Source organism: Carassius gibelio, chromosome B10 (genome assembly GCF_023724105.1).
Source record: "Carassius gibelio isolate Cgi1373 ecotype wild population from Czech Republic chromosome B10, carGib1.2-hapl.c, whole genome shotgun sequence".
Taxonomy (NCBI): Eukaryota; Metazoa; Chordata; class Actinopteri; order Cypriniformes; family Cyprinidae; genus Carassius; species Carassius gibelio.
Window position 1 is genome coordinate 11,771,875 of NC_068405.1, and position 24,428 is coordinate 11,796,302.

Genomic DNA, 24,428 nt, shown 5'->3' on the forward strand with positions numbered 1-24,428 from the left:
CACTGTTACAGAACAGTTCAACCGAAATATTCATATGTGTGCAGCTACGGCGGACGAGGAATGTTTTCTGGAAGAGTTGCCTATAATGCCAGTGTTTGTTTCTATAAAGTGGGGCAATTCCAACTTTTTAAGGAGAGTCTGGGCTTCTGGCTCACAGCCTATAAGTACCTTTACATGTTTAAAGAATTTGCCACTGACGATACAAACTCCAGTTTTTAGCAATGTAGAGTAGCACATGTTGTTTGTCGTTTTTCAGATCACAAATGCAGACATGGGTTTTATGTTTACACGGTGCTATATGCAACGCGTAAAAAGACAGTATAAGTCATCATTATTACTAATTATGTCCACACTGAATGCAGCAAATGCATGTTTGTGAGGGGTTTCTTTGGTTTTGTCTGGTTGCTCCGGGAAAAACAGCATCACAGTATGGTGAGGGGCATAACATTTCCGTTACAAGTTTGAAGAATTCGGCTAATAGAGGCACTAGATAGCTGGCCAATCAGCTTTCCAGAAAGACGAGCTTTGTAAAAATCGATGCATTTCAGAAAGGCGGGGCATAAAGGAGCAGTAATAATGTGCAGTACGTACAAAATGTTTTTTTTTTGTTGTCTTTTTTAACCTTAAACGCATAAACACATTGCAAATACAAAAAAGAATGTTCCAGCAACGTCATATGACCCCTTTAATAAAAAGAAATCTTAACAAAGAGTAATAATATTTTAAAGTGATTTCCATCATTATGAAAGATTGTAATTTTTTTTTTTTTTTTTTTTTTACAGTTAAAGCGGAATATAAAGAAAGAAGAAAAGAAAGCAAAACAATGAGGAAATTAAGGCAGCGGACTGAAAATAGCTCTTTCCTTAAAAAAATCTTGTTGCCATATCACAGTAAAATAACAAGCAATGCGTTATTCTCCTGACACCTGGAAATAGAATATGGAGGAAAAAACCACAGCTGGCGCAGTTCAACTGACGGATAAGAAATATTTGTATTGCAGCCTTATGATTTAAAATGGTTTGTTTCCGTCTTTTTGAGTGTAACGTGCCCAAACCTGAAGCATCTTTCATAATTTTAAACGCAATATGTTCGCTATAAAAAAAAGTTGAATAGTGAAAATGTATTTAAATGGCCCAGAATAGGACTTTGGCTAGTTTTTAGTCTCGTAAAATTGCATGATTTTGGCACACTATTATTTATTTATAATATGATAGAACGAAAATTTGCTTTGATAAATTTGGCACAGAATATATAGGTTTATTGTTGAGGTAATACTCTGTCATTTGTCCACCTTTTCTTTATTATTGTTACATGTCAAATGTTTATTATTGTTAAATGTAACTAAAGTCTTTAGTTGCTATAGTTATAATATCCACTACTTTTCTAAACCATTGTAGGGTTGTTATTTTAATCTCTTTTATCTTCACTAACAGTTCGGGATATATCATTTTTTTATCTATTTATTGGTTGAAGTTGAGAGTTTAAGTTTGATTTATGTATATAATCAGATTTACTTCAGCATTTTCTTACATTCTCTGTCTATAAGGTTTGTTTAGTTTCAGAACCACAGGCATGGACAGCGCCAGTTATGACTGTTGTACTGAGGCTCTAAGAATGTCACCCTTTCAGTTAATCTATAATATAATTTTTTTTCTGAAATAAACAATTATTTCTCAATGCAAATCTCTTAAATCCTTCACATTTTAACTTATGCCCGAAGTATAAAAAAAAAAAAAAAAAAAAAAAACTCAAATAATGCAATGACCCAAAAATACTCGGAGTGTCGCTATTCACCAAGACTGCTGTATATCTCCACCCACACCTAATATATGTAATATGAGTTCGTCTTCGAGAATACACGACGAACAAAATAGAGTAACCGTACGTCGACGCTGATAGAATTATTGAATTATCATCTAGTCAGTAACTGATAAGAAATTTCCACGTTAGCTCTTCAAAAATGGAATACAGATTATTTTCGGTTTCTTTTTTGTCGATTTTCGTGGCTTTCCTTCTTTATCCTTGGAAAACCATCTGTTTAGACCTGAGCTACAATATTCCGGAAGAAACGAAGCGCCATTATGTGATTGGAAATATAGCCAAGGATCTCAGAATGGATGTGAAAAAATTGTCTGCTCGTAAGTCTCGGATAGACACGGAGGACAGCAGCAAACGGTACTGTGATGTTAATCTGAATACTGGTGATTTAATCGTGGCAGAGACAATAGACCGAGAGGAGCTTTGTGGATCACAAAATCCCTGCATTCTCAGTTATGAGCTCGTCCTGGAAAACCCTCTTGAAGTGCACCGTATAATTCTACAAATTGATGATATAAATGACAACGCACCACGATTTTCCAATGAACGCATTGTCTTTGAAATTACAGAATCAGCAATTAAAGGCCAGCGATTCCGTTTGCATGAGGCACATGATTCAGATATCGGTCGCAACGCTGTTAATGGCTATTCAATTGAAAAAAATCAACATTTTATATTGTCTGTACATGATACTGCAGATGGAGGAAAATACGCTGAACTATAGTGTTGGAAAAGGAGTTGGATCGTGAGCAGCAGAAGGAGATAGATATGATACTCACAGCCACTGATGGTGGTTCACCACAGAGATCTGGAACTGCTGTCATACACATCACTGTTCTCGATGCTAATGATAATGTGCCAGTGTTTAGTGAGTCTGTTTATAAAGTCACTGTGGCTGAAAATACACCTTCAGGAACAGAGATAATCAAAGTGAGCGCCACTGATGCTGATGAAGGTCCTAATGGGGAAGTGACATATGAATTCAGCAGAATATCAGATAAAGCAGTACAATTATTTTCAATTGATAAGACAACGGGACAAATTGTGGTGATCGGAGAAATTGATTATGAAAAAGTCAAAAAGTACGAAGTAGGAATTTATGCCCAAGATGCCTTTGGGCTGTCATCAACTGCTAAAATTATAATAGATATAACTGATGTTAATGATAATCCACCTAGAATCATCCTTAAATCTTTGAATAATCCAGTACCTGAAAACTCTGAGCCAGGAACCGAGGTGGGAATCATTAATGTTCAAGACAAAGACTCAGGAGAAAATCGGCAGATTCGTTGCTCTGTTCAGCAAAATGTTCCTTTCAAACTGAACCCATCTGTTAAAAACTATTTCTCTCTAGTAACTACAAAAGCTCTAGACAGAGAGAAAGAATCTGATTATAATATTACCATCACAGCCACAGATGGGGGATCTCCACCACTATCCACCTCCATGATAATTAATTTATTTGTCTCAGATGTGAATGACAATCCTCCTGTGTTTGAACAGCAGTCCTACAGCACTTATATAAGTGAAAATAACAAACCAGGAACTTCTGTTTGTTCTGTCAGTGCAAATGACCCAGACTGGAGACAGAACGGTACTGTACTGTACTCTCTGGCTCCCAGTGAAGTCAATGGGGTCCCAGTGTCCTCCTTTCTATCTATTAATGGAGATACAGGGGTGATTCATGCTGTAAGATCATTTGACTATGAGCAGTTCAGAAACTTCACTGTCAAAGTTGTTGCCAGAGACAATGGATCTCCACCGCTCAGCAGTAACGTGACTGTGAAAGTCTTCATAACAGATGAGAATGATAACTCTCCACAGATATTATACCCTGTCCCTGATGGAAAGTCTTTAATGACTGAAATGATCCCTAAAGTGTCTCTCTCAGGCTCTCTGGTGTCCAAGGTGATCGCTGTAGATGCTGACTCTGGACAGAATGCATGGCTGTCCTATCAGATTGTCAAATCTACTGATCCTGGACTTTTCTCCATTGGTCTCCACAGTGGAGAGATCAAAACACAACGAGACATTTCTGAATCTGACAATATGAAGCAGAATCTTGTTATTTCAGTGAAGGATAACGGACAGCCCTCTCTGTCCACCACCTTCGCTGTAAATTTACTAATTTCTGACAACCTTTCTGAAGTTCCTGAACTTAAAGATATGACTTATGAGGACAACAACTCTGAACTGACATCATATTTGATCATTGCATTAGTTTCTGTGTCCACTTTCTTCCTGACGTTCATCATTCTGATCGTGGCAGTGAAGTTTTGTCACAGGAGAAAGCCCAGACTGTTGTTTGATGGAGCAGTTGCTGTTCCCAGTGCCTATCTCCCTCCCAACTATGCAGAGGTGGATGGAGCAGGAACTCTCCGCAGCTCTTACAATTATGACGCGTATCTAACCACAGGCTCGCGCACCAGTGACTTTAAGTTTATCAAGTCTTACAATGAAAACACAATTCCTTTTTCTCAGACTTTGTGTTGTGATGAAAAATCAACAAACACATGTAGCTACACCAGTGGCGAAGGACTCAGCTACCCCACTCTGGTAAATTTGGAAATTTGATTAGTGCTGGCTTTTTTTTTTGGTCAGAAAGTATTTCCAAAATCCTTTGTAAATATTTTTAAAAATTGTTTTAAGTAGAAGTAGAAATTAATGTGTTATTTTACTGTGGGTTTTTGATATTTCTAACTTACTTCTTCTAAAAAAACTGAGCTTTCAAAAACAAACTGTCACTCAAGCGAGTACTTGCCCATTAAAAAAAAACAACATGAACAATTGGGGTGAAAAAAGCTTTGTCCTAGCTTTTGTTGTCTTGTTCTAGTTCTTTGAAAGAATGACAAACTGACACAGGAAAATAAATATATAAATACATATAAATACACATATAGTATTATTTGTTTGCCTTTTTTAGTCTTTTTAATGCCTTAAAGATTTCATTTAAACAGTTCTAACCTGTTTGTTCTCATTTTTGTGTTTCATGTTCTCCTCTGTGAATTGGACATTCTTCTAAAGGTAAGAAAACAAATCTTATTTGCTCAAAATTAACTGGTATGCTTGTTTGTGATGTACATTAATATCTAAATCACTGATTTTCTAATAGAGACTGGGAATACTTTTATATCGGTATTGGCTACTGATCGTAAGCATAATTGTTTAATCAGGCACAAAGCACAACTTCTTGATGTTATTAAAACAATAATTGAGGCATGTTTGATAATATAGCTACCTTAACATGATAAAGCTATAAAGGTGTTGGCTGGTTTATTCGATGATGATGCTAGCTGAACAAAACAAAGACAGAAATAAAGTTATCAGTTTATTTGATCAAATTTTGTCTGAATAAAATCAACATTTATTTATTTAGCAAATGATTTCATCCAAATCATCTTAAATGAAATGAAATGAAGATATTCCTCATTCCTCATAATAAGACAATAACATAAATAAATAGGCAAATAATTACTAGGCTAGAGTGAGGAGGGAAAAATAAGTGAATGCAAAGTTTTTATTAATAAAAAAAAAGATAATTTAAAAATGATTACAGTTAGTACTGTATGTCAAGAGGACATGTCAAGTGCTAAAGACTAGTTTTTAGACTTTTATTGAAAATAGTTCTTAAAGCTTTACTTTTTTCTGTCGTTGGAGCTATTTTTGTGAGAGCGTGAGAATAGAACCCCCCCCCCCCCCTTTATTTCATGTTGCCTTCTAATGTTGCTTATTAATCAACTTGTGATTCATGTGTATATAAACATAACGGAGGTCTATATGTTTACTGATATTACTATTAGTTGAACTGAACTGATATTGCACTTTGGCTTGTAACAGCAGCATTAAGTCTGTTAGTCTTGTATTTGTGACTTTGAAGCTCTAGGGCGTTGCTGTTTATTAACATCTGAGTAGAGCATAGTCCACCCCTTACTGATGCCTTTGTATGCTGGAGATGTGCAGTATTCTTTGATTAAAATAACACAAATAGCATACGTTATTTTATATTTAGGATTATAATGTTCATTCATACTTGCTACCTCAATATGAAAGTGAAAGTGACATGACATACAGCCAAGTATGGTGACCCATACTCAGAATTTGTGCTCTGCTTTTAACCCATCCAAAGTGCGCACACACACAGAGCAGTAAACACCACACACACTGTGAACACACACCCGGAGCAGTGGGCAGCCATTTATGCTGCGGCGCACGGGGGGCAGTTGGGGGTTCAGTGCCTTGCTCAAGGGCACATCAGTCGTGGTATTGAAGGTGGAGAGAGAACTGTACATGCACTACCCCCAACTACAATTCCTGCCGGCCCAAGACTCGAACTCACAACCTTTCGATTGCGAGTCCGACGCTCTAAAAGTCATAATTGAAGTAGAAATGTGTGTGTGTGTGTTTGATGCATGAAAACAATGATCATTAGTTCTCACGTCAGGCACACACGTTTGAGCTTCTGTTTACCATATTTAATGTGCATAAGATAATATAAAAATATAATGTACTTTTCAAGGTGAAATACAGTTGTAAGTAGTAAAAAGTATTGTTTTTTCTTCAGAAATTTAAAAGTAAAAGTACAAGTTGTGAGTTTAAATTGTACTTGAGTAAAGTACAAATCCTCCAAATAATACTTAAGTACAGTAATCAAGTAAATTTACTCAAGTATTTTACACCTCTGCTGATTGTTAAAGAATCTGATGCTGACTGGGGTCCCAATGCCCAATTGTCCTACTTCCTGAAGGATGAAGACATGCGTGGTGCACCATTAAGTTATCTCGTATCTGTAGATTCACTTATAGGCAGTATTCATGCAGTTAAATCATTTGATTTTGAACAGTTAAAATTGTTTGCTTTTAACATGACAGCTCGAGATGGAGGATCCCCGCCAATGAGCTCTGAAGTGACAATAACTATCAATATTCAAGATCAGAATGATAACGCTCCTCAGGTTCTGTATCCAGTACAGACCGGTGCTTCTGTGGTGGCTGAGATTGTGCCTCGTGCTGCAGATGTTGGATATCTGGTCACTAAAGTGGTGGCTCTTGATGTGGACTCTGGACAGAATGCCTGGCTCTACTATAAACTACAGAAAGCTACAGACAGAGCGCTGTTTGAAGTGGGTTTAAAGAATGGAGAAATTAGACCTTTTATTTAGTTATCACACTGGCTGCTGTTTCTTTCTTCTCACATGCGTGGTTGTCATAATATCCGTCAAGATCTACAGATGGAGAATCTCGCTTCTTATATCAGTCCAATCTGAGGACAGACACAGGAGTCACTGGAACTCTGCAGCATGGGGATGATTATGAAGTGTGCATGATGACTGAGTGGAGAAAGAGTGACTACGTTTTCTACACTGGGTGGGCAGAATGTTTTAGTGGTTGACCCGAGTTTCACTGAGATGATGCAGCTCACAATGAAGGAAAATAACATGCATGAAATATTAGCAACAAGAAATGGTAATATCCCAGCATGAATGGATTTATGCATAGACGCATTAAAAATAATAGTAATATTAATTACTATTAGCTGGTTCAAGTGTGTTTAATTAGGGTTGGAGCTAAACTCTAAAGTACACTGGCCCTCTAGAACCGAGTTTGGAGCTGTAGGGTCAATTTATTTTTATGTACTTTATTTACATTTCATTTACTTTATAATCCTGCTGTTGCTGACATTATGTCTGTGGTCAAAAATTAAAATGACTGATGCCTTGGCACAGCGCGCGCGCGCGCGCGCACACACACACACACACACACACACACACACACACACAAAGCTTGCTTGCGCGTGGTGAAGGCTGGAAAGTATATGTTTGGCTCTACTGGGCATGCATACATAAATACAGCGACATTTTGTTCATGCTGTAGGGCTTGCAAAGACTAGTGGCGTTGTCGGAAACAATCGACTACTCCAGCATGCATTAACCATATTGCATACAAAGTGTTTGGAAGTACGACGTGAATTTTAGGATTACAATATCGCGTGGAGCTGTTACTTTCTATGACCTTATATATTTTGCATGTAAAAATAAAATATGTAATGTAATAATTAGGGTTGTGCCTCAAGCCGAATAACTTATTCGGAATTGCACGGATAATGGCTTCAAAAACGAATATTGATTAGGAATAATTCTGCCTGAATACTCGGCTGAAGCTGGCACAGTCTGGTGTTTGCTAGATAACAGTTGAGTCATGAGATCAACGCAATATTATACAGACCTCTAAAGTCACAAGTGTGAAGTGAATGAATGTAAATTTTATGAATGAAAAAAAACGCAAATCAAACACCGCATTGCTGTTGCCTCTCCGTGCATCTATCAGAAATCAGAGCTTTGCAAGAGTAATTTCACCTATAATAATACATCATACATGTTTTAATATTTTTTTATGTATTTAAAAGGCAATGATTTAAAGCTTAGGCTACGATATGATACGAATGAATGGAATAAGCACAGTGCGCTCACCAATCAAACAGCTGCGCTGCAAACCAAACCAGCTCTCTCTCTCAAGAATAGGCTAATAATCAGCTTAGATACAGATACATTTTCTACTTGTCCTACATGTTTGCATCTTTATCTTTTGCTGGTTTGCGTGGCATGTACGCATTTGTTTAGTGAAGTTCACTAAACATTATACTAGCTTAAAGAGTTCTGCGTAATGAAAATGTGCACATTGAATTAATTCAGTCGTGTTCAAATTATCACCAAACGTTTGTCATGACATCTCTCTGCTTGCATGATAAATATTATTTTAGAAATTATCAATTATTTTAATTTAACACGACATACTTGTTCAGTGATATAGAAAAAAAAGGATAAAAAGTCATAACGTTCTTATCAAGTAACTGTACGACGTTGTATCCGAATCCAGATATTAAAAATGTTGTGATTGTTACAGATGCAAATACTGGCTGTTAAGATAAGCCAAGCTAAGACAAGATTGAGAAACAGCTGATCATAGCTGTACAAGGATAGCCATTTTTAAAATGAATTTATCAGCAGAGCTACTGCAAGGGATTTTTTGTGCTGCAAATCCATTTATTCTTCCTGAAACTTTTGCGTCTTCATGGAGAGCAAATCATGGTTGCCGAACAGAAGCAGACGACACTGGAGGGCAAGCGTAGGGTTCAGGCTACAGAGTGCTTTGGGGAAAAAAAGACAAAACAGCGCGCCTAGCGTTTTCCACACGTTTTCAGTTGCGACATCGTGGAAATGTGGTTTTGTTTTAAAGACGAATTAGACATTCTAGTCATTATTAAATTATCCGGGTGCTGTTCATGGTGCTGAAATGGTTCACGGTATCCTCTTTTTGTCTGTTACCGATTAAAACAGCCTGTCTCACATAAGGCAGTTTCTTCTACTTTTCTCCTTCTTCTTATTGTGGTATTGATGTCATAATTTTGGTTTGTAATAGTCGTGTTTAAGGCTGTTGGTCTTGTATTTGCGTCTTTAAAGCTCTGAGTGCCGCTGTTGATTAACATCTGAGTAGAGCGCTACTTTCTTCAGTAGTCTGTATTGCTAGTCACTTACTGATGTGTCTGTACGTTGGACAAATGCAGCGGGGTTTTTTTTCGATGGAAAGAAAATGAATGCTTTATTGCGGATTTAGGATTTTAATGGCTTTTCTTACTTGTTCCCACTTCATTTAATGAAACAGCTTCTCAGGATGATTTTCTTAAGGTTATTGAGAAATTTACACAATCAATGGATGGTTTCCGCACATTCAAAATGGCAGTTTGTGTTGTTCATTCTCTGCGTTTATGGAGTGGATGTCGTATATTGCAATGCGAGATATTCCATCCCGGAGGAAATGCCAGAGGGATCATTCGTTGGAAACATCGCCAAGGATCTGGGGATAGAGATAAGTAGACTCATATCTGGAAAAGCTCGCGTCGTAACAAAGGGCGGACGACAGTATGTCGATCTGAGCAGAGACAAAGGGACTCTAGTAGTTAAAGAAAGGATAGATCGGGAGGAGCTCTGTAAACAGATGACGCCATGCAGCTTCAGCTTTGATCTTATTGTTGAAAACCCTATCCAGCTACATCGAGTCACAGTTGAGGTGCAAGATATAAACGATAATGCTCCGTTATTTCCGAAAGAGAATGTTAATTTGAACATTGCCGAAAATGCGGTTTTAGGAGCTCGCTTTCCTTTAGACAGCGCTATAGATACAGATGTAGGTCTAAATGGTATACAGAGCTATAAACTACACCCAACTGATAATTTTAAACTGGAAGTTCATAGTCAGACCGATGACAACAAATACATTGAGATGGTTTTACAACGAGAACTAGACCGAGAGGAGCGCGGTGAGATTCAATTGGTTCTTTTGGCAAATGATGGTGGATCCCCTCAGAAATCAGGCACTGTAAAAATCTACGTTACTGTTCTGGATGCCAATGATAATGCCCCGGTGTGTAAACAGTCAGTATTTAAAACTGAAGTTAGAGAAAATGCACCTGCTGGTACTGTCATAGGTACCATTAGTGCTGCTGATGCTGACGAAGGTGTAAATGGCCATGTTTCCTATTCCTTCGCTGTTGCAAGCAAAGAAGCAAGTGAGCTTTTTGGGATGAGCTCAGATACAGGTGAGATTAGACTTCTTAATAATTTAGATTATGAATCTCAAAACAGATTTCAATTAAATATTAATGCAAGAGATAAAGGAGGCCTGTCGGATACTTGTAAAATTGTTATAGATGTAATTGATGAAAATGACAACTCTCCAACCATACAGCTGATGTCGTTCTCAAACACTCTTCCTGAAAATTCCCCAGTGGGAACAACCATAGCCGTAATTAACCTAGAGGACGCAGATTCTGGTAAAAATGGCCTTGTTCAATGCTCAATAAATAAAAATATACCGTTTAAAATTGAGTCATCTCTAGCAGAATATTACACTTTGGTTACTGATGATATGCTTGATCGAGAAAGTCTTGCTGAATATAATGTGACAATATCGGTATCAGACCAAGGAAGTCCTCCGCGACACGCAAACAAAACGCTTAATTTAAAAGTATCAGACGTCAATGACAATCCTCCAAAATTCGAGTTTGAGGAATATAAAACATTTGTTAGTGAAAATAATTTTCCTGGTCTCACTATACTGACTGTTAAAGCAAATGATGCTGACTGGGGTCCAAATGCGCAATTGACCTACTTCCTGAAGGATGAAGACATGCGTGGTGCACCATTAAGTTCTCTCGTATCTGTAGATTCGCTTACAGGCAGTATTCATGCAGTTAAGTCATTTGATTTTGAACAGTTAAAATCGTTTGCTTTTAACGTAACAGCTCGAGATGGAGGATCCCCGCCAATGAGCTCTGAAGTGACAATAACTATCACTATTCAAGATCAGAATGATAACGCTCCTCAGATTCTGTATCCAGTACAGACCGGTGCTTCTGTGGTGGCTGAGATTGTGCCTCGTGCTGCAGATGTTGGATATCTGGTCACTAAAGTGGTGGCTGTTGATGTGGACTCTGGACAGAATTCCTGGCTCTCCTATAAACTACAGAAAGCTACAGACAGAGCGCTGTTTGAAGTGGGTTTACAGAATGGAGAAATAAGAACTGTGCGACAAGTGACTGATAAAGATGCTGTCAAACAAAAACTGACTGTTGTTGTGGAAGATAACGGACAGCCCTCTCGCTCAGCTGTGGTCTCCATTAACGTGGCTGTGGCTGACAGCTTTCCTGAAGTGCTGTCAGAGTTCACAGACTTTACGCATGAAAAACACTATGACGAGAACCTGACATTTTATTTAGTTCTCGCTCTGGCTGCTGTTTCTTTCTTATTTATCACATGCGTGGTTGTCATAATATCAGTCAAGATCTACAGATGGAGACAATCTCGCTTCTTATATCAGTCCAATCTGCCTGTTATACCGTACTATCCATCGCATTACGCAGACACAGGAGTCACCGGAACTCTGCCGCACGGTTATAATTATGAAGTGTGCATGACGACTGACTCGAGGAAAAGTGACTGTAAGTTTTCTACACTGGGTGGGAAGAATGTCTTAGTGGTGGACCCGAGTTTCACTGAGACGATTCAATGCGCAATGAAAGACACACACTTCTTAGAAGATCCCGAGTCAGCAGAAATGGTAAGATCGCTGGTTCTTAAAACGTCTGAAGTATTTTTAGTTTTTATTTTAGTTTTTTTTAAGAAGGGCTGTTAGACAGTATTACATATGTAACTGCTCAAAAAAATCTAAGTTAAGATTAGTTTTTATAACTAAAACATAGTTTTACTGCATTTTAATTTCCATATATTTTTCAATATATTTTTAACAGTTGAAGTCTTAAAGTATTACTGTTCTTTTTTATTTTTTTGTTTGCTGGACTCGGTCCAGACCAACGAGAACATTTGGCGAGTCCAATGGCCAAGTCCGAGACTATTCCGAATGCAAACCAACGAGTATTTTTATTTTTATTTATTTGCTCTTATTTGAATTTTATTTTCCCTAATTAGGAAAAATGACAGGTTATTTATTTTTGCTTTACTCGGTGTACTAAAGAAGAACATTTATGTTAAATTTAGAAGGCTTTTGCTTGTTTAATGATATACAGTTCTGTCGGGATACTTTATTCTGTTTTATGTTTGCTGAAATCAATTCACGGATTCACCTTCCATAGTTTTAATAACTGTCGTTTCTCAATTTCAACTCTAAGGGCCGCTGTTGATTTGTAGAAACGCATGTAGGCGATCGCCTGTGGTTGGTGGAGTTGTGCTGATGCTGGTAGGAGATCGTGTAGGAGACTAAAGAGAGTCGATGAATGGAGACAGTCACTGGCTGATAACAAACGAACTGGATGCATATGTTGATATTTCAGTTGCTGAAAATCTTATAGGCCTACAGTTTGTAATTTGAATACTTAATTTATATAAAAAAATGTTTTTGATTACAGTATATAGGAGGATTAATTGTTTCCAATCGCAAGGACAGTCACTGGATCTTGTTTTCTTATGGAGGGTGTTTTTCATCATGGCTGCTTGTTCGATCTCAAATATAAACGCACAGATTCGTTACTCCGTTCCAGAGGAAATGAAGAAAGGGTCGCTGATTGGGAATATAGCTCATGATCTTGGTCTGGATGTTCAAAGACTGCGCTCGGGTCGAGCTCGTATCGCGTCTGGCGACAGCACTGAGTACGTAGAGCTGAAATCAGACAAAGGGATTTTGGTTGTAAAGGAGAGAATTGACCGAGAGCAGCTTTGCGCTGAAACCACTCCGTGCAGCTTCACATTTGAAATAATACTTGATAATCCAGTGGAACTACATCATGTCACGGTGGAAATACTGGATGTAAACGATCACGCGCCAGCATTTCCTAAAGATATAATTCATTTTGAAATAAGTGAATCGGCCACTCCTGGATCTCGTTTTCAACTGGGAAGCGCAGATGATCCTGATGTGGGTGTTAATTGTATTCAAAATTACATCATATCACAGAACGATAATTTTGTTTTAAAACAGCACGCACGACAAGGTGGGGTCAAATATGCTGAAATGGTCCTCCAAAAACCTCTAGATAGAGAGCAGGATCCACGATTGTCTCTCATTGTCACAGCAATCGATGGAGGTAACCCTCGGAGATCAGGTAACGTAAAAATAGAGGTAAATGTACTAGATGCAAATGACAATGCGCCAGTATTTAACCAGTCAGTTTACAGAGCAACAATAACAGAAACTTCGCCCATTGGAACTTATATAACTACAGTTAATGCAAGTGATGCAGACAGTGGAACAAATAGTTTGGTCTCGTATAGTTTTACGAACATGAAAGTCATTGGCCATATTTTTACATTGGATGAACGCACTGGTGTAATAACACTATCTGGCATTCTTGACTACGAAAAAGCAAAGAAATACGAAATTGATATAGAAGCAAAGGACCAAGGCGGCTTAGGAGACTCTGCTAAAGTCATAATTGATTTAACTGATGTAAATGATAATACGCCAACAATCAGTGTTATGTCATTTTTTACCCCAGTCAGTGAGGATTCACCTCCAAGCACCACTATTGCTATTTTCAGTGTGAAAGATGTAGATGCGGGAGATAATGGCCACGTTATTTGTGCAATTGATAGAAATATTCCATTTAAACTTCTGTCCTCATTGCGGAATTATTACACTTTAGTCACTGATGCTGCTTTAGATCGTGAACGTGTGGCAGAATATAATATCACTATCACAGCTATAGATTCAGGGTCTCCTGCGCTTTCTAGTCAGAAAACTTTAAATCTTAAAGTATCAGATGTTAATGACAATCCTCCCAGGTTTCAAAAGAGTGTTTACACTACATATGTTACTGAAAACAATCAACCTGGTTTGTCCATATTTACTCTGAGTGCTCAAGATCATGACTGGAACCAGAACGCTCGTATTTCATATCTTCTAGATGAGACTACAGTGGGAGGATCCCCTGTTTCCTCTTTTATATCAGTAAATGCTGACAGTGGAGTGGTTCACGCGCTGCGCGGTTTTGACTACGAGCAAATGAAAAATGTTCGTGTTTGTGTGAAAGCGCAAGACGGAGGCTCTCCGCCCCTCAGCACTAATGTGACTTTGGAAATTATAATCCAAGATCAGAATGACAACGCTCCTCAGGTTCTGTATCCAGTACAGACAGGCGCTTCTGTGGTGGCTGAGATTGTGCCTCGTGCTGCAGATGTTGGATATCTGGTCACTAAAGTGGTGGCTGTTGATGTGGACTCTGGACAGAATTCCTGGCTCTCCTATAAACTACAGAAAGCTACAGACAGAGCGCTGTTTGAAGTTGGTTTACAGAATGGAGAAATAAGAACTGTGCGACAAGTGACTGATAAAGATGCTGTCAAACAAAAACTGACTGTTGTTGTGGAGGATAATGGACAGCCCTCTCGCTCAGCTGTGGTCTCCATTAACGTGGCTGTGGCTGACAGCTTTCCTGAAGTGCTGTCAGAGTTCACAGACTTTACGCATGAAAAACAGTATGACGAGAATCTGACCTTTTATTTAGTTCTTGCATTGGCTGCTGTATCATTCTTATTTATCACATGTGTGGTTGTGATAATATCAGTCAAGATCTACAGATGGAGAAAATCTCGCTTCTTATATCAGTCCAATCTGCCTGTTATTCCGTACTATCCACCGCATTACACAGACACAGGAGTCACCGGAACTCTGCCGCACGGTTATAATTATGAAGTGTGCATGACGACTGACTCGAGGAAAAGTGACTGTAAGTTTTCTACACTGGGTGGACAGAATGTTTTAATGGTGGACCAGAGTTTTGCTGAGACGATGCAGCGCGCAATGAAGGAAAAAAACCTCCTAGAAGATGCAGAATCGTCTGAAATGGTGAGACCATCTAAAATATTGTTAATATAATATAATATAATATAATATAATATAATATAATATAATATAATATAATATAATATAATATACATTTGATTTCAAATGAAATAGTTAGGTTATGGTAAGCTTAGAAGACCTTAATTGTAATTTTTGACGGAAAACAAGAAACAAGTCAAGTCTTAAAAATAGGGATTATAAGTGGGTTTACAGAATATATATATATATATATATATATATATATATATATATATATATATATATATATATATATATATATATATACACATACATACATACATACATACATACATATATATATATATATATATATATATATATATATATATATATATATACTGTATATATATATATATATATATATACTGTATATATATATATATATATATATATATATATATATATATATATATATATATATATATATATATATATATATATATATATATATATATATATATATATATGATTCGCATTCTCATCAGTTTGGTATGATTATTTGTGCATGATTTAATGATTTGGTCTGGGGTGTTTTTTTTTTTTGTTGTTTTTTTTTTTACAACTTTGAATTCTTATTGAGTCAACACACAGAAGTGCCCTTCAGTGCTGAACTATTTTTGAGTATTTGCAAATGTTATTCATCTTTATCAACTCTATGGGCCGCTGTTGGTTAACACAAATGTAGTCTACAGGAACACTTACTCATGATTCGTCACTGGCTGCTCTTGGTGAAGCTCTGATGATGCAGACTATTGCGACGGAGATCAAAGTGCGTCGATGAAGAAGAGAGTTACTGAAAAGTAGCAGATGAACAAAATTATTATTTTTTGCTATTGAACAACATTCACTGTGTAATCGGAATGCTTAAAATGGAAATTATTATATTAAGTGCAATGCTTGTATACCAAAGGCAAATGCACACATTGGATCGTGTTTTCTTATGGAGGGTGTTTTTCATCATGGCTGCTTGTTCGATCTCAAATATAAACGCACAGATTCGTTACTCCGTTCCAGAGGAAATGAAGAAAGGGTCGCTGATTGGGAATATAGCTCATGATCTTGGTCTGGATGTTCAAAGACTGCGCTCGGGTCGAGCTCGTATCGCGTCTGGCGACAGCACTGAGTACGTAGAGCTGAAATCAGACAAAGGGATTTTGGTTGTAAAGGAGAGAATTGACCGAGAGCAGCTTTGCGCTGAAACCACTCCGTGCAGCTTCACATTTGAAATAATACTTGATTTTCCAGTGGAACTGCATCATGTTACGGTGGAAATACTGGATGTAAACGATCACTCGCCAAGATTTCCTAAAGATGAAATTAATCTTGAAATAAGTGAATCGGCCGCTCCTGGAGCTCTTTTTTTACTGGGAAGCGCAGATGATCCTGATGTGGGTATAAACGCACTACAAAATTATATTATGTCAGGTAATGATTATTTTATTTTGAAACAAAACTCGAACCCCGATGGAGTTAAATATGCTGAAATGGTGCTTCAGAAGCCTCTAGACAGAGAGCGACATCCACGAATATCTCTCATTCTCACAGCAGTCGACGGAGGAAATCCTCAGAGATCTGGTAACATGAAAATAGATGTGAACGTACTAGATGCTAATGACAACGCGCCAGTATTTAACCAGTCTGTTTATAGAGCAACAATAGCAGAAAATTCAGCTAAAGGAACTCACATTACTACAGTTAATGCTAGTGATGCAGACAGTGGGACAAACAGTTTAATTGCATTTAGTTTCGCTAATTTTAAGGGGAATGTAAAAGATGTTTTTAAAATTGATGAAAAAACTGGTGTTATTACGTTAAATGGTGTACTTGATTATGAAAAAGCAAAGAAATACGAATTTGGCGTCGAGGCCAAAGATCGGGGGGGTTTAGGAAATTCTGCCAAAGTCATAGTTGATTTAATTGATGTAAATGACAATGCGCCAACAATCAGTGTTATGTCATTTTTTACCCCAGTCAGTGAGGATGCACCAACGGGCACCACTATTGCTATTTTCAGCGTGAAAGATGTAGATGCAGGAGACAATGGTCACGTTGTCTGTACAACTGATATAAATACTCCATTTAAACTTCTGTCCTCATTGCGGAATTATTACACTTTAGTCACTGATGCTGCTTTAGATCGTGAACGTGTGGCAGAATATAATATCACTATCACAGCTGCAGATTCAGGATCTCCTGCGCTTTCTAGTCAGAAAACTTTAAATCTTAAAGTATCAGATGTTAATGACAATCCTCCCAGGTTTCAAAAGAGTGTTTACACTACATATGTTAATGAAAACAATCAACCTGGTTTGTCCATATTTACTCTGAGTGCTCAAGATCATGACTGGAACCAGAACGCTCGTATTTCATATCTTCTAGATGAGACTACAGTGGGAGGATCCCCTGTTTCCTCTTTTATATCAGTAAATGCTGACAGTGGAGTGGTTCACGCGCTGCGCGGTTTTGACTACGAGCAAATGAAAAATGTTCGTGTTTGTGTGAAAGCGCAAGACGGAGGCTCTCCGTCCCTCAGCACTAATGTGACTTTGGAAATTATAATCCAAGATCAGAATGACAACGCTCCTCAGGTTCTGTATCCAGTACAGACAGGCGCTTCTGTGGTGGCTGAAATTGTGCCTCGTGCTGCAGAGGTTGGATATCTGGTCACTAAAGTGGTGGCTGTTGATGTGGACTCTGGACAGAATTCCTGGCTCTCCTATAAACTACAGAAAGCTACAGACAGAGCGCTGTTTGAAGTGGGATTACAGAATGGAGAAATAAGAACTGTGCGACAAGTGACTGATAAAGATACTGTCAAACAAAAACTGACTGTTGTTGTGGAAGATAACGGACAACCCTCTCGCTCAGCTGTGGTCTCCATTAACGTCGCTGTGGCTGACAGCTTTCCTGAAGTGCTGTCGGAGTTCACAGACTTTACGCATGGAAAACAGTATGACGATAACTTGACCTTTTATTTAGTTCTCGCACTGGCTGCTGTTTCTTTTTTATTTATCACATGTGTGGTTGTGATAATATCAGTAAAGGTCTACAGATGGAGGCAATCGCGCTTCTTATATCAGTCCAATCTGCCTGTTATTCCGTACTATCCACCGCATTACACAGACACAGGAGTCACCGGAACTCTGCCGCACGGTTATAATTATGAAGTGTGCATGACGACTGACTCGAGGAAGAGTGACTGTAAGTTTTCTACACTGGGTGGACAGAATGTTTTAATGGTGGACCCGAGTTTTGCTGAGACGATGCAGCGCGCAATGAAGGAAAAAAACCTCCTAGAAGATGCAGAATCGTCTGAAATGGTGAGACCATCTAAAATATTGTTAATATAATATAATATAATATAATATAATATAATATAATATAATATAATATAATATAATATAATATAATATAATATAATATAATATAATATACATTTGATTTCAAATGAAATAGTTAGGTTATGGTAAGCTTAGAAGACCTTAATTGTAATTTTTGACGGAAAACAAGAAACAAGTCAAGTCTTAAAAATAGGGATTATAAGTGGGTTTACAGAATATATATATATATATATATATATATATATATATATATATATATATATATATATATATATATATATATATATATATATATATATATATATATATATATATATATATATATATATATATATATATACACATACATACATACATACATACATACATATATATATATATATATATATATATATATATATATATATATATACTGTATATATATATATATATACTGTATATATATATATATATATATATATATATATATATATATATATATATATATATATATATATATATATATATATATATATATATATATGATTCGCATTCTCATCAGTTTGGTATGATTATTTGTGCATGATTTAATGATTTGGTCTGGGGTGTTTTTTTTTTTGTTGGTTTTTTTTTTACAACTTTGAATTCTTATTGAGTCAACACACAGAAGTGCCCTTCAGTGCTGAACTATTTTTGAGTATTTGCAAATGTTATTCATCTTTATCAACTCTATGGGCCGCTGTTGGTTAACACAAATGTAGTCTACAGGAACACTTACTCATGATTCGTCACTGGCTGCTCTTGGTGAAGCTCTGATGATGCAGACTATTGCGACGGAGATCAAAGTGCGTCGATGAAGAAGAGAGTTACTGAAAAGTAGCAGATGAACAAAATTATTATTTTTTGCTATTGAACAACATTCACTGTGTAATCGGAATGCTTAAAATGGAAATTATTATATTAAGTGCAATGCTTGTATACCAAAGGCAAATGCACACATTGGATCGTGTTTTCTTATGGACGGTGTTTTTCATCATGGCTGCTTGTTCGATCTCAAATATAAACGCACAGATTCGTTACTCCGTTCCAGAGGAAATGAAGAAAGGGTCGCTGATTGGGAATATAGCTCATGATCTTGGTCTGGATGTTCAAAGACTGCGCTCGGGTCGAGCTCGTATCGCGTCTGGCGACAGCACTGAGTACGTAGAGCTGAAATCAGACAAAGGGATTTTGGTTGTAAAGGAGAGAATTGACCGAGAGCAGCTTTGCGCTGAAACCACTCCGTGCAGCTTCACATTTGAAATAATACTTGATTTTCCAGTGGAACTGCATCATGTTACGGTGGAAATACTGGATGTAAACGATCACTCGCCAAGATTTCCTAAAGATGAAATTAATCTTGAAATAAGTGAATCGGCCGCTCCTGGAGCTCTTTTTTTACTGGGAAGCGCAGATGATCCTGATGTGGGTATAAACGCACTACAAAATTATATTATGTCAGGTAATGATTATTTTATTTTGAAACAAAACTCGAACCCCGATGGAGTTAAATATGCTGAAATGGTGCTTCAGAAGCCTCTAGACAGAGAGCGACATCCACGAATATCTCTCATTCTCACAGCAGTCGACGGAGGAAATCCTCAGAGATCTGGTAACATGAAAATAGATGTGAACGTACTAGATGCTAATGACAACGCGCCAGTATTTAACCAGTCTGTTTATAGAGCAACAATAGCAGAAAATTCAGCTAAAGGAACTCACATTACTACAGTTAATGCTAGTGATGCAGACAGTGGGACAAACAGTTTAATTGCATTTAGTTTCGCTAATTTTAAGGGGAATGTAAAAGATGTTTTTAAAATTGATGAAAAAACTGGTGTTATTACGTTAAATGGTGTACTTGATTATGAAAAAGCAAAGAAATACGAATTTGGCGTCGAGGCCAAAGATCGGGGGGGTTTAGGAAATTCTGCCAAAGTCATAGTTGATTTAATTGATGTAAATGACAATGCGCCAACAATCAGTGTTATGTCATTTTTTACCCCAGTCAGTGAGGATGCACCAACGGGCACCACTATTGCTATTTTCAGCGTGAAAGATGTAGATGCAGGAGACAATGGTCACGTTGTCTGTACAACTGATATAAATACTCCATTTAAACTTCTGTCCTCATTGCGGAATTATTACACTTTAGTCACTGATGCTGCTTTAGATCGTGAACGTGTGGCAGAATATAATATCACTATCACAGCTGCAGATTCAGGATCTCCTGCGCTTTCTAGTCAGAAAACTTTAAATCTTAAAGTATCAGATGTTAATGACAATCCTCCCAGGTTTCAAAAGAGTGTTTACACTACATATGTTAATGAAAACAATCAACCTGGTTTGTCCATATTTACTCTGAGTGCTCAAGATCATGACTGGAACCAGAACGCTCGTATTTCATATCTTCTAGATGAGACTACAGTGGGAGGATCCCCTGTTTCCTCTTTTATATCAGTAAATGCTGACAGTGGAGTGGTTCACGCGCTGCGCGGTTTTGACTACGAGCAAATGAAAAATGTTCGTGTTTGTGTGAAAGCGCAAGACGGAGGCTCTCCGTCCCTCAGCACTAATGTGACTTTGGAAATTATAATCCAAGATCAGAATGACAACGCTCCTCAGGTTCTGTATCCAGTACAGACAGGCGCTTCTGTGGTGGCTGAGATTGTGCCTCGTGCTGCAGAGGTTGGATATCTGGTCACTAAAGTGGTGGCTGTTGATGTGGACTCTGGACAGAATTCCTGGCTCTCCTATAAACTACAGAAAGCTACAGACAGAGCGCTGTTTGAAGTGGGATTACAGAATGGAGAAATAAGAACTGTGCGACAAGTGACTGATAAAGATACTGTCAAACAAAAACTGACTGTTGTTGTGGAAGATAACGGACAACCCTCTCGCTCAGCTGTGGTCTCCATTAACGTCGCTGTGGCTGACAGCTTTCCTGAAGTGCTGTCGGAGTTCACAGACTTTACGCATGGAAAACAGTATGACGATAACTTGACCTTTTATTTAGTTCTCGCACTGGCTGCTGTTTCTTTTTTATTTATCACATGTGTGGTTGTGATAATATCAGTAAAGGTCTACAGATGGAGGCAATCGCGCTTCTTATATCAGTCCAATCTGCCTGTTATTCCGTACTATCCACCGCATTACACAGACACAGGAGTCACCGGAACTCTGCCGCACGGTTATAATTATGAAGTGTGCATGACGACTGACTCGAGGAAGACTGACTGTAAGTTTTCTACACTCGGTGGACAGAATGTTTTAATGGTGGATTCACGTTTCACTGAGACGATGCAGCGCGCAATGACGGAAGAAAACGGTCTTTCACAATTGGTAAGACGACACATTATATATTTTTCTTCAAAATTGCTTGTAGTCTCTGGGTTCTGTGATTATGTATTTCGTGGCATACTTTAATACTAATAATAATACTAATTATTATTATTATTATTATTATTATTATTATTATTATTATTTCTACTTTTGTGGTAATGCTGTGATACTGCAACAACATTTCAGCACCACTCACCGGACAGCGCCAATTTCCTTTTTTTTTTTTTTTTTTTTTTTTAACCTACTTTGTAGTTCAGTAAAATCCCAACTTCACTTTTCAATGCTTTATTTATTTATTTGTTTTACGTTGTTTATACTTCAAAACATTTATACACACACACACACACACTTTTGTAGCATTTTCAAATTGACTTACCATTTATTTAACTAATACTATACTAGTAATTCATTGCGAATTAAAAGATATTGATGTTTTTATTTTTTATTTTTTATTTTATTTTATTTTATTTATAAGAGGCACCTAGTTAAGATTTTTTGCAAGGTTTACCGAACTTTTAGTTTGACAGATCATTTGCGTCCTGCTCTGATAAGTTCGAAACAAACTATTGCAATTCTTAGTTAAGGCTCGTAGGGCCGCTGTTGATCAACACAACACAACGCAGTCCATATGTCAGACCTATCCACAAAATCCGGTGATGTCAGAGAACAGCATAATAAAGCCTGATGTCTCGAAACAATTACTTTGTTGGATGTACTGCAGATATATATCCTGATCTTATTTTAGTTTTCTTGTCGGGGCTGGGGTTTTACGTGTAACATCCTTATTTTGTAATAAATCCGTCTGATCTTAAGGGTCTAAAGAAGGACGGGAAATGGCCAGCTTTGTAATGTGGCACGCTGCAGCGGTTTTAATGATCCTGTTTCGATACTCGGTGAGAGGGCAGATCAGCTATTCCATTCCAGAAGAAATACCAAAAGGGTCGATCGTTGGAAATATTTCCCAAGGCTTGGGTTTGGATTTAAAAAGACTGAAGTCAGGGAAGGCGCGCATATTTGCTGGAGACAATAACAAATTCGTCGGACTGAATAAAGAGAAGGGCATACTTCTCACTGAGGAGAAAATAGACCGCGAGGCTCTTTGTGCTAAAACGACTCCATGTGCTTTACACCTTCAGCTGATTTTGGAAGATCCAATGGAATGGTATGATGTCACAGTGGAAATCATCGACATAAATGATAATGATCCGAGTTTTCCTAAAGGTGAGATTACATTTGAAATAAGCGAGTCTGCTGTAGTCGGAGCCAGATTCATGTTGGAAAATGCGATCGATCTGGATGTCGGATCTAACAGTCAATTGAGTTATTTACTGAAACCGACAGATCATTTTGTATTAAGTTTTCAAAGTCAAACGGATGGCGACAGAAACATGGAGATGGTGCTGCAAAAGGCTCTAGACCCCCCTTCCTCAAATCTTACCCTGGAGGTCCAATGCACTGCAGAGTTTAGCTCCAACCCTGATTAAAGTCACCTGTCTGCAATTTTCCAATGATCCCAAAGACATTGATTGACACTGATTAGCATGCTCAGGTGTGTTTGATTAGGGTTAGCGCTAAACTCTGCAGGAAAGTGGATCTTAAGGTCCAGATTTGAGGATCCCTGCTCTAGACCGTGAAAACAAAGAGCAGTTGTCCTTGTTGTTAACGGCAGTAGATGGAGGTGAGCCTCAGCTGACTAGCACTGTGCGAATAAACGTAACTGTGCTAGATATTAATGACAATCCTCCTGTGTTCAATCAAAGAGTGTACAAAGCCTCTCTTCCTGAAAATACACCTAAAAACACTGTTATCACGTCCGTCAGCGCTTCTGATGCTGATGAAGGCTCGAATGCAATTATAACTTACTACATGTCAAGCACTGGAGATGTAAATGATTTATTCATGGTTGATGGACGAAGCGGGAAAATAATCTTAAAAGGCTCAGCTGACTTTGAAAAGGCAAGTCGTTATCAACTTAACATGCAAGCACGTGACCAAGGAGGACTGTCTGATTCATGTAAAGTTATAATTGATCTCACTGATATAAACGATAACAAACCAGCAATAAGCATTGTTTCTATGTCAAACACAATATCAGAGGAGTCTAGACCTAGCACTGTTGTTGCAATGCTAAATGTAAATGATCTTGACTCTGGGTTGAATGGCCAGGTTCACTGCTACATTAATGATAATATTCCATTTGCTATTGCGTCTTCCAGCAGTTTCTTTAGCTTGCAAACAGAGCAGGAACTGGATAGAGAGAGAGAAGCTCAGTACAATATCAGTGTAATATGTACTGATGAGGGAGTACCAGCGCTCTCCAGCAGTGTCTCTCTCCGTGTGCAAATATCAGATGTGAATGACAATGCTCCTATCTTTGAGAAAAGTCACTATGAGGCATGTGTGCTGGAGAATAACACACCTGGTCTCTCTATATTTACAATTAAAGCCAGTGATGCTGATTGGAACCAGAATGCCCGTGTTTCTTATATTCTAGAAGACAGCACTGTTAATGGAGTCTCTGTCTCATCGTATGTGTCAA

The 24,428-nt window shown here is 37.7% G+C and overlaps 1 protein-coding gene across 1 annotated transcript in view; it reads left to right on the forward strand.

The window, feature by feature from the left end:
* Positions 1–1,737: 1,737 nt before the first annotated feature.
* The window catches only part of LOC127966762 (protocadherin beta-7-like), a 45,452-nt gene continuing 22,761 nt past the window's right edge, over positions 1,738–24,428 (forward strand). The window contains 2 exon segments of the mRNA XM_052567990.1: positions 1,738–2,539; positions 2,542–4,374. Coding sequence (XP_052423950.1) covers positions 1,961–2,539; positions 2,542–4,374 — 2,412 coding nt within the window. The 5' untranslated portion in view covers positions 1,738–1,960.